Source organism: Malus domestica, chromosome 12 (assembly GCF_042453785.1).
Source record: "Malus domestica chromosome 12, GDT2T_hap1".
Lineage (NCBI taxonomy): Eukaryota > Viridiplantae > Streptophyta > Magnoliopsida > Rosales > Rosaceae > Malus > Malus domestica.
In genome coordinates this window covers 3,180,559-3,191,959 of record NC_091672.1, presented here as the reverse complement: position 1 = coordinate 3,191,959, position 11,401 = coordinate 3,180,559, and the positions used below count along the sequence as shown (strand labels likewise).

General features: G+C 38.0%; 2 protein-coding genes across 2 annotated transcripts; both read right to left on the bottom strand.

Moving 5' to 3' along the window:
- Positions 1-1,196: 1,196 nt before the first annotated feature.
- On the bottom strand, positions 1,197-3,380 carry LOC103449474 (putative pentatricopeptide repeat-containing protein At3g23330). Its single transcript, XM_008388798.4, has one exon. It carries the CDS (start codon positions 3,181-3,183, stop codon positions 1,330-1,332), a length of 1,854 nt encoding a protein of 617 aa, XP_008387020.4. The 5' UTR covers positions 3,184-3,380; the 3' UTR covers positions 1,197-1,329.
- Positions 3,381-3,863: 483 nt separating this feature from the next.
- Positions 3,864-10,670, bottom strand: LOC103449475 (kinesin-like protein KIN-5C). The gene is made up of 23 exons (XM_008388799.4): positions 10,438-10,670; positions 10,169-10,298; positions 9,887-10,045; positions 9,445-9,794; positions 9,226-9,364; positions 9,025-9,122; positions 8,781-8,937; positions 8,246-8,315; positions 8,085-8,161; positions 7,716-7,769; positions 7,535-7,615; positions 7,330-7,441; positions 7,163-7,249; positions 6,894-7,069; positions 6,629-6,790; positions 6,411-6,518; positions 6,088-6,246; positions 5,919-6,002; positions 5,622-5,827; positions 5,432-5,533; positions 5,068-5,177; positions 4,544-4,695; positions 3,864-4,332 (listed from the first exon to the last, which is right to left on the bottom strand). The coding sequence occupies exons 1-23, from the start codon at positions 10,494-10,496 to the stop codon at positions 4,135-4,137; spliced, it is 3,030 nt and encodes a 1,009-aa protein (XP_008387021.2). The 5' UTR covers positions 10,497-10,670; the 3' UTR covers positions 3,864-4,134.
- Between the last annotated feature and the right edge of the window lie 731 nt (positions 10,671-11,401).

Below are 11,401 nucleotides of genomic sequence, written 5' to 3'. Positions count from 1 at the left end.
ATCGCTTATGGATAGGCGACATCCCTACCTGCCCAGATAGGTCAACGGTCTTTTGCAAACTTGTAAATTCTAAGGTTGTCCACATCCTCCTGAAGAGGGGATGACACGGTCTTGACATTCAGTGGACCATTGTGAAACAAGGAAACTAGATGGGGCTGGGAAAGGTAAACGTAGAGTAACACAAAAGGAACATTTCAAGAACCAAAAGACTAAGCAGAACAAAGAAAGCAACGATGTTTGGGGAGTTGATGTTTTCCAAGTTTATACTTATTGAAAAAATGTAGAGGCAAAATATACTAATCATAACCCTTAAGGGGTTAAACAGACACAACAATCCTAACAACAATACGAAACTAAATAACAATCATATCATTTAATTTAGAAAACCAGATCACTCGCGTTCTAATCAGGGGACCAAATATCCGAAGGGAGACTATCTTAAAATTTTAATCACAAGTTGTAGATGATAATCATGTCAAACTTGTTACTAATTAAAAACATAATTAAGAACTCAACATATAAAAGATCAGCATGACCACCAAACTACATCAAGACTTGAATTATTTTCTTGTTACGATCTCTTTTAATTTCAAAATTATCATTCACATTGAAAGAAAAATATTGTACTACTAAAATTTTTAATGCTGATGCTCCCCTAGAAAAACGACTGAAAAATATTATTGCCCCGTTCCCACTTAAGCATTATGTGCCTACTAACGGGATGTCATCCTGTACCTCCACAACACACAAGAGACTACTAAGATGGCATCCCAGACCTCACCACACGATGAGCCTTAATACTTTTGGGTGACAACAAAAACAAAAGTTTCTAGAATTTGTGGGAAGAAATTTCAATAAACCAAACAAGGCCCAACAACCAAACTCTTGTCTGATCAGCTTAATTCAAGGCTAATTTCCGGAGCAGATTTGAGTCTTATATAACTACCCATGAATTCTCTTCAAAAGAACTATAATAAACATACCGACTCTTCCTTTTCCTCTTCCTAAATTATCTATTGAACAATAATTCAGACGTTAGATGTTGAGATGAACACTTGCAGCTCGGATAAATTGGCTAAATCCGTCTATAAAGAACAATCCAGATTTTCATATTTTATCTATGTCGTTCAAGAAACTTTTAGTTGATCCGTGTATAATATATGATGTGCTATTAAAGACATAAACTCACTAGAAAATTGAAAACCTAAATGTCTTTTAAATTGATATTGCATAATTATATCATGAGATGGAAACTAAAGCAAGAGAGGAAATCTCAACTTTTTATTTTGACTTTGGGAAAACTAACCTAAATTATCGTCAAATATGTGATTACCAATAATCTCCACATGAGCATGCCCCTTCTTTGAAGTGGTGAAATCGATTTGCATCTCGAACAATGATAACCCTTTGTGTTATAGCCGATACAAACTTGATAAACGAGTGGCAGTCACCACAAACCCTAAGATTTTTTGTAATTCTGATCGGAGTTCCATCAGCAGTGGCAAGGAGACCAAATGCAATTGCCAACTTCTCACTATGTGAAGACAACATACCCAACTTCACTTCCTCGTCAACATCATGTAACACAAAATTTGTATCAGGCACATAACCAGCCAGCTCCAACTTCTCATTCAAACTCTTGATCATCGCATAAATCTTTTCTGACCATGGATGAGACCTATCGCCCACGCTAAATTGGTAAATTTTGTTATCCACTTCAATCCAAGTCAAACCCGGAATTTTCTTCAGTTTCCTCTGGGTCATCAGATCTCTCATTTTTGACATTTCCTTCCACCTACCTTCTCGTGCATATATATTTGAAAGCAATACATAATGCCCTGCGTTTTCTGGCTGTAGTTCAAGAAGAGAATTCACTACCTTTTTTGCCAGGTCTACATTCCCATGGATTCTACATGCGCCAAGAAAAGCTCCCCATAACCCCTCATCTTTCTCAACTGCCGTGCTCTCGACTAATTTTAAGGCCTCATCAAGTTTCCCAGCACGGCCCAAGAGATCAACCATACAAGTATAATGTTTGACATCTGCTCTGACAGCATATTCATCCCACATCGAAGAGAAAAACCGAAGACCCTCTTCGATCAAGCCTGAATGACTACAAGCATATAATAGTGAAATAAAAGTTATTGCATTTGGTGACACTCCACTGCTTAACATCATTTCAAAAATATCAATAGCTTTTCGGCCGTGCCCATGATAACCATACGCTGCAATCATAGCACTCCATGTTATAACATTCTTTACGTGCATCCTATCAAAAATTTCCCTAGCAGAATCAACACATCCGCACTTAGCATACATATCAATCATCGCCGTTCCTAAGATCACATCCAACGAAAACTTATTCCTACATATATAATCATCAACAAGCCTGGCTTTATGCATAGCCCCCAATTTTGCACAAGCATTAACAACAGTAGCCATAGCAACCTTATCCGGTAAAACACCTTCATCAACCATCCGATCAAACAAAACCAAAGCCTCATCAGCATTCCTGCACTCAGCACATGCACCAATCATCACTGTCCAACTCACAAGATCCCTGCTCTGCATATTATCAAACAGTTGGCGGGCATCATCGATAACCCTACATTTCGCATACATGTCCACGAGCGCAGCGCAAACAAAATTATCCGAAACCAACCCATGCTTCAACACAATGCCATGAACCAACCTGCCCATTTGCAGGTCCATCAAATCCCTACAAACCCTAATCACAAAGGGCAATGTATAGTTATCCGGCGAAACACCGCCTCGAATAAGCTCCCTAAATGTTGCAAAACCATTGGTATAATCACCAGCCTTCACAAACCCACCAACCATTACACTCCAAGAAACTGCATCTTTCTCCTCCATCCCACCAAACAGAGCATAAGCTTCACCCAGCACCCTCTGCTGGGTGTACATATAAAGCAGCTTGTTTGCAACGGTGAGATTTTGGAGCATTCCATTGGCAGTCACTTGGGCATGCACTTGTCGGATGTGAAAGATGTTTCTGGAGCTGAGCAGGACGTTGACATAGAATTTGGGGTCCAGAGTTCGGGGAAAATGAGGTTGGGCGGGGACAGCCGTGGTGTTTGTAACAGCAGCAGCTGTGGAGAACAATGGGAGTCTGAGGATGCCATGGTTGGGGTCAAGGAAGGTCTGGTTTTTCAGTTTGAGCATAACAAGGTTGTGGGAGTTGACAATGTTTCAAACAGTCTTGGAGTTTGTAGTTTCAGAATGAGACAGCACGTCACGGATTTTCTACGATGATCTGAAACATGGAAAATCCGGGTTTTTTAAGCATTAGATCTTTTATTTAAAATTAAAAAATCTAAATCTAAAGGTTAAAAAGCTTAAACTATCTTATACTCCGTAACATCATAGAATTTTTCATTGAATCATACACAAATATAATATGGAGATCTTGTTTCAAGTTTCTATGAGAATCGAACTTGAAACTTTAGATACCATCTTTTTTTTGTTTTAAAAGTAAAATGGAATTAGGGTATATTCCCTTTTCCTTTCTCGAAATCAGGTTATCATAAATTCATGAGGTTTGGGAGAATATAATTTAAGACTATATTTAAGCGTACTTAAGATTCTTTACTTACAAGTTACAAGTCGATTTTTTGACGCAAGTTCTACTCGAGCTCTTGTAACATTTGAACGTTGAAGAGCAAAGTACAATCCTATGAATTTTATTTCAACATTTGCCTTCACCAGTACAGAGACAATAAGAGAAGGGAGAGGAAGAGGAAGAGATTGGTGGCACCGGCAGCAACCGCGAAATCATGGCCGGCATGGAAGGAGATAACGAATCAACGTCAACGCAAAAAGAAAGATAAAACTTGCAAATGTGGTTGAACAAAACACCATTGATTGAAAAAAATTAAACAGATGTAGGTTTTTTCTGCCTCCAATATAAATTCCTACGTATATCGAGCTACACTGCTAAATCCAAAGACAGGATTTATTGGTACACCGACTGCACCAGGAGCAAACCATACACCCCCAACTTCCACTACACTCTGCTACATTATATTTCTCAGAAGCGAGAAAAAGTGTAAAATAATGATACAAATACAAATTCCATTTCATGCGGGTAATCGAGCAATGATCATCGCGCCACATTTAGTTCAGTTGTGTAAGCGGAGTGCGAGGTATAAGTGACGGTTTCAACTCCTTCACATCGAATGACTCGTAGGAATTGTTTTCCCGGAACTCCTCCACAAGAGCTTCCATTGGCATGGCTCGAAGTGACTCAATGGTGCCCTTGCTTGGAACTTCCGGCTCAGACTTTTCCGGCGTAGATCCACTAGGTTCATAGTCCTACACATTCATCAAAACATAAATCATGAACCGAATTGTAAATGAGCACATAAGTAAGAAGAATAAAATTCTCGATATCTTGTTACTTTTCCCTTTAATATAAATCAGTAGACAAGTAGGAGAATGTGCTCAAGCACAATTTATTTCCAGTTCTGAAGATAGTCATGACCGATAAGTAGATCATAATAGCAAGTGTGGAAAGAAAGCTCACCAAATAATGGTTCTGGAAGGTTTCCCGTGCCCTCTCCTCAATTGAAACAGCTTGGCCCGAGTGACTCTCCCGGAAAGTCTCAAGGGTGTTTGTATGAGCCTTGATAGTCTCTAAGATTTTAGATATGGATTCCTGCTCCTGCTCACGCACACCTGTAGGAGATTTCGGTAAAATATAACCAAAGCCAGTAGAAACAGAGATAAAAAAAACAATATACTGCTCGTATTCAGGTCTCTAATGTATTAAACTTTGCCTACATTTCATCATCGTTGCCCAACTTCATTTTTCAAATTCAAATGCATGAAACAATGAGTCAGTTGTAGGTTTTACACTCTAACAACCAGTTTCAAAACCTGGAAAGGTTTTGGAATGTGTACTGCTAGCTGGCAATTGCTGACCAGTTAGATCATGCGAACGCTTATTGCTTGAACAATACAATTATAAGAAAAATCGCAAAACATTTGAACAACTCATCACCGCTCAACAGATTCAGGATATGTTAAAGTAAGACAACAAAAACTTACTATCAACATGCTGAAGGAGATCATCAGTATTCTTTGCCACATCTTGCTCAACTGCAGCCCTCACTGAATTGATCTCGACATCATGTTGCTCATTACTGTCCGAAGCATTCCTGCAATAAGAAATATTTAAGGATTAAGGGTAATTGACATGAAATGGAACAAACAAAATCTATGATGTTATAAGAACGATAAACGTGTCCCCTTAATGTTTAAAAGTAGAGGCCCTTTTATCTGTTAAATTTAAGAAGCACAGTTCGTTCTCCGGTACATTTTCTTTTCAAGAAGACTAATGGGGTTGCCCATACAAAACTTAAGCAAAAGCAACAAATCCCTGATGAACAAGATGTGAAAAAGGTTTCCCTACCTGATAAGTGACAGCATAGCTGAAACATGTTTATTTCCCATATCATTCACAGACTCCTGTGTCTTTTTCCAGTGCTCCAAAGCTGTATCAGCAGTACTTACACTAACAAATAAAAGAACAGAACAAACATCAGCATTCAAGAAGAAAAAGATTATGGATCAAGAGTCGGCATGAAACATGACAAACTTACCTTTTTTGTAGAATAACCTCCATGCGGCAATGCTTAGCAGCAGAATAGTCAACACCATCCTTAGCATCATTTTCTGCTTGCATTGAAAATTCAAGCCATTTTCTTTTTGCGTCTGTGGTAATACCCTCCATGGAGGAAACATGACCGTCCATGAAATACTTGTCTGCAATAGCACTTTCTCTGAAACCAACAAGCTTGGCATCCACCTGTCAGTTCAACAGTGATTCATTTCAAAATGAGAATGAATAAAAATCTTAATCTGGAGAAAATTATAATAAACCAACAATGGAAACAAACCATCTCTTTCTGACGGCACATGTGAATGGAGACTAAACTAGAGATATCAGCAATAAGCTTCTCTGCATCAGATTTTGATTGCTCCTGTGTGACATACACTTGGGATGTCAGAAATTTTTCAGAAGAAAATATATCAATGCAGATATATCTGTGCAGTAATTGTCTATACCTCATAAGCCTTCTGAAATTCAGCAATGCTATTTAATTTAATATCATTGGTCTGCCCCACATGATCTTCAAGCCTCTTTGATTCTTCCAAAAGCTTGTGTAGGAATCCTTGAGAGTACTCAGAAATGTCTTTTATTTGCTTAATACTCAAATTGAATCTCTGTTATGCAGAAACCAAATAAGAAGATATTGAAAAAGCAGAGCAGGACCTGATGTGCTACAAACTTAATTTTTTCCCCATGCTATGCAAATAACTAATGTGCTACAAACTTAATTTTCGTAGATTAAATTATAAATGTAATAAGGTAGAAGTCAGAGCAGGACCTGTTTCAATTCCTTAGCAAAAGCTGTCATTTCACCCTGCTGTGTTGAGAGACCGCTCTGAAGATCCTCAAATATTGTAGCTGCTTCACCAGCCTCTGAAGTTAGAAACTGATTCCAAGAAAATACAAAAAAAAGTTGGTAAAAAGGGTTAGCGGCAACAAGAAACCATGGTACAAAACTGATATGTGCAACAGGGGAACTCCATCATTGCTACCTACTTCTTCAACAGACTGCACATTAGAAGAAGCCAAACATGAAATTTCCTCTAGACCAGCATTAGAGCTCGCCTTGTGCAAACGCACAACATTTTGCACTGCCTCAATATGAGAAAGATACAAAGTCCTTGAAGATGTCAATTTACTCTTCATGTCCATAATTGCCTAAAATCAAGAAGTCCAAAAGCAAGAAGACATCATTAAAAAACAATCCTAACATAAATGAACCTCATAAGAGAGAAAAGCAAGGGAAACTTTCAAATGATACCTTAACATGTGCACTCAAAAAAGAATGACAAAGATTCTCTACACACTGAAGGTGTTCATTCTGATGAGACATCGATGTTGCTACAATCTGGCAAAGAGAACCAACTTGTTTGGCAAGATCTTCCTGGTAATTATTCACTACCAACCTATTATCAGCACTCAGCTTGTCCTCTCTACCTGCACAGTATCACATCATAAACACAAAGACTTAGTAAATTTGTTTGACAATTAAAACAACTTAAATATATTTGCTTGTTGAGGGCTACAAACCAATTTTTAGAAACAAGGATGCATTATCGTGAAGTGCTTTCTCCAAGTCAGATTGCAAATTGCATGCTTGCTGAGCCAAAGCATTTTCTGCCATGCATTCAATAATATCAAAACAAACACAAATGCAGAAAACAATCAAGTTCAAGAAATTAAGGATTCAGACAGACCAGCTTTCTTCTGCTCAGAAATGATAAAATCCCTCTCCTTCAAAGCATACCGGCATTTCATCAATTCTTCCTCAGTGGTAGAAAGTAACTTAGTGGTATGGTTCAAAGTTTTCTGCAACATCATTTTACAATGAGTTTTCAGAATCTATAGCAAAAAAATCCTTACCCAAAATACCAGGAACATGAGTAGATGAAGATAGCTCACCTCAGTTGAATCAAGCTTGCTACTCAATTCATAACACTGTCGAACCTGGAGATCATATTTATTCTGCAACTCCTCAAATTGCTGTTTATAACATGCCACATGTAAAAATGAAGTTAGATATCGCCAAAAAACCAGAAATAAGTCAATGACTTATCTTTAAAAAAATGTCGTATGGACAAACCTTCTGATGGTTTTCTATTACAACCCCCATGTTCTCAATCTGATCAGCCATGGACTACACACAAGAAAAAAAGGGAATAAGTACAGCAAAACAAAATTAACAAGGCCTCAGAATCAGCTAATCAATGAAAGTACAATGTCTTTCAAAATATATGGAAAGAGTTGTTTATGCAAAGCCATAATAGCAACCCCCCACACCCACCACAAACAAAAAATGGAGAAAAGAAAAGTTAAGTTTCACAAATACAAAAAGTAAGCAAGCACTGCCTTCTAGAAATCAGCAAACAAACATTGTACAGAAGTACCTCAGAAAAGCTATCAGATCCAGACACAAATAATATCCTTAACAAGCTAAAGGAAAATATTATACCTTCCTTTCACTTTCTTCCTGATAGTATCGCTCCTTCGGGATATAAACACCATTCTTCTCACGCGCAGCATACACCTCTGAACACAATCACAACATTAGAAACAATCACCATATGAAATTACAGGGACACTTTACTTAAACCGGCAGCCAAAGTGTCTGACCTGCCTTAAGCCGTTCAATTTCACCATAAAGATCCTTGATAAGAGTTGATTTCATCATTTTTTGATTCACCTACAAATGGTTGAAATACAGCACTTCATCATTTTATGAAACATTAAAAGAAAAAAGGTTTCAACACTTAACAAAGATCACATACGACAGTACCATTGTGCAATAACACAAAATAACAAGACATACAAACATAAAAAGTGAGGATTGTAAACTCGTCCAAACTATAGTCTTCACAGAAGAAAGGACAGATTACTTGTGGAACCAACAGTAATCACTCCTAAAGTTTGTAACAATGTACAAATTCACAAACCAACAGTAATCACTCCTATAGGCATGTAACGGTGTACAAATTTGCCAAGAAGACGAATTCATTATTGTATTATTCCAGTAACAAAAGAGCCTCTGGTTTTCTATGCACCAACAACAAACTTCCCTTAGACAATTGTTGTAGAGTTGACCAAAAAGATCGCAGTTGAGAAACATATCAGATAAAGAAACTATGGGTACCATTATGAAATAACAAACCTCAGGTTTATTTCTTATATTTTTCGCTCTGTGTGCATAATCCAGCGTACTCAAGGTTTCCTCAAGACAGTGCACAGCAGGCGATACTGTAGCTATGATGCAGGTCTTTGTTCTTCCTCCAAGTGAATCCCGAAGTAATCGTGTTAGCTTACTATCCCTGATTTCAAATACGACTCTGTTAATAGAACTGGGAAGAACCACGAGCATAGGCATAGAGATAACAGCAAAACAGTGCTTAGCAAACCTGTATGGGATATGCCCAAGATGTTCCACCAGGGCATTGATTACTCGCCCTAAAGTCAGTAAACTTTTGTTGATTTCTCCGGCTTCCCTTGCACGACCCTAATAATTGTGAGAGCGCAAAATTAAGAACAGTTTAAGCATAAATTTAAAAGAGCAATTCCTATCACTACAAACAAACTTGAACAGTCAAACTGAATTGCACCTCTCGAGCACCCGAACGAGAAATATTTTCTGAGCCGGCCAAATCAACCAGATTCAACTTTCCACATTTGATCAGCTCTTCACCTTCTGGGGTTGCTTCTTTAATGTGTATGGTGATGGAAAAGAGAGAATGTGACCGACTGAAATTGACAAAGTAAAATACCATAAACAAAAGTTGACACTGAATACATGAAGTCAGTCAAAGAAGCATTTGCATTACCTTGACTGCTTGTTCAATAAAGTTTCAGCAGTACGACGTTTAGAAGACCCTCTTTCGAGAAGAGTAAAAATCTCATTCGCACTTGTCACAATTTCCTCCTCCAAACCTCTTACAAGGACTCCACCTTTCCCATCCTCCATCAGAGGCAGCTGCTTTTTCTGCTTATCTTCCAAAGAAACTCTATTAAGTTCCTCTGGAGCAAGAAGATCAGTAATCTCTTCGTTGTAAAGCTCTAAGAAAGTGACTTTCACACTGTACTCTGCATTCTGGCCCTCAAGGGTATCGAAAATCTGCTGGACAGCCCTTGGAATAACTCCAGCCTCGGGAGGCAATTCTCCATTAGGCCCAGTCTGTTTAAATAGACCATGACATCAAAAGATTTAAATGACAAAAACTTGGACAACATCACCACAAAACTCAATACGAAACCGCAACACCATACCTTTGCCCTTTTGAATTCACCCTCCATTGTGTATGTCTTACCGGTACCAGTTTGCCCATACGCAAAAATGGTACAGTTGAAGCCTTCCAAGACTTCGTGCACTATTGGAATCACAGCTTGATCATAAAGATCTCTTTGCTGAGCATTAGGACCAAAAACCTACAAGTAGAAGCCACAAAAATTAAAAATTAAAAATTTGACCATAACCATACCAATTTCAAAATTTCGAAAATCCGAAAAATCAACATTAAAGAAAACAATACTTGGGTTGAAGGAAAAGACCTTATCGAAAGTGAAAACCCTATCGATGTGTTTTCCGGCAATGTTCTGAGACACGGCCACTTCCCTCTGGTACTCATTACAAGTAATAACCTGCGGGGCATTGCTCCGCAACTCATCCTCACTAAACGGCCTAAATCAACAATTTAAGTAACAATTAACAAAATCGCAAAGTAATTAGGGATTTCAAAAATTCAAAAATGTCGCCTTATAACGATTTTGAAAAAGCCTAACCCTAAAGAGAGAAATGAAGTGCGGGAAAGGGTAAATACCTGCAACGGAGAAGGACCTGGACGTTAACGCCCTTCTCTTTCTCGTGGCGGCCGGACATTCTGATGCGGTGGCGAGAAGGCGACGGAGAATCGGTCACACCTATGATGGGCTCACTTGTAGTAGATCCGCTTCCCCAAATGCTTCTCTCTCTCTCTCTCTCTCTCGCTCTCTACTGGTCTGAAATGGGAGGAGAGCGGGATGAGAGTGAGATTTGAAATTTCGAGAGGCGCTCTCTCTCTATAAATATATCTACGGCTCTACTTCAAAGTTCAAAGAATGTTACATCGGACGGTCATGATTGTTCGATTTTAATTTTCAATTTCTGTCGGGGTGAATGGACTGTATTACCCTTGTTTCTTGCCTCAAATAACAGGTTGACCTGTGCCTTTATGTTTTGCGGGCTCTGGTGGCGGCGCAGTTTTCAGGTGGTTTGGGCCGTGTGGGTATGATAGACTGCTAACTTTAGGCCTTTGGGCCGGCCTTTCACATGGCATAAAATTCCAAGTTTTGCAGGAAGAACAGTAACCATGATTTTCTTTTGGTGAAAAAAAAAAAAAACTGTGTTTAGTTTACTAATGAAAAATTACTTTTGGTTTCACTTAAAACAATAGCCTCGAGGCACACGTCTACGTGTGTGACAATTAGTTTTTTTCAATGTTAAATTCAAGACAAATGTTTTCTATTTTTAAATGATTTTTTTGGTGGATCTATTTTTTTAATTACAAATATAAAAATGCAAAAATACAAAATGAAGTAACTACCCACTAATGGCACATTCACCTAACTATAATCGAAATCAAAATGCGAAAATGAATTTTGATAACAGGATACCCCAATGTTTACCTAATATTGGAATAATTAAAATTCTGAAAAAGGGATTTTACATTATAGTATGTTTAACATTGACAAAAACGTGCATTTTAATTTTTTTTTATTAATTAGTATATAAAATACTTATTTTAG

What these genes read in the sequence shown, in the direction of transcription:
- LOC103449474 (XM_008388798.4), bottom strand. Translation starts at nt 3,183, where the DNA reads ATGCTCAAACTGAAAAACCAGACCTTCCTTGACCCCAACCATGGCATC.
- LOC103449475 (XM_008388799.4), bottom strand. Translation starts at nt 10,496, where the DNA reads ATGTCCGGCCGCCACGAGAAAGAGAAGGGCGTTAACGTCCAGGTCCTT. An exon ending in TTATTGAACAAGCAGTCAAG is followed by an intron (nt 9,365 to 9,444) that starts GTAATGCAAATG and finishes TGTCAATTTCAG; the next exon opens with TCGGTCACATTCTCTCTTTT. An exon ending in GCAAGCTTGATTCAACTGAG is followed by an intron (nt 7,442 to 7,534) that starts GTGAGCTATCTT and finishes ATGATGTTGCAG; the next exon opens with AAAACTTTGAACCATACCAC.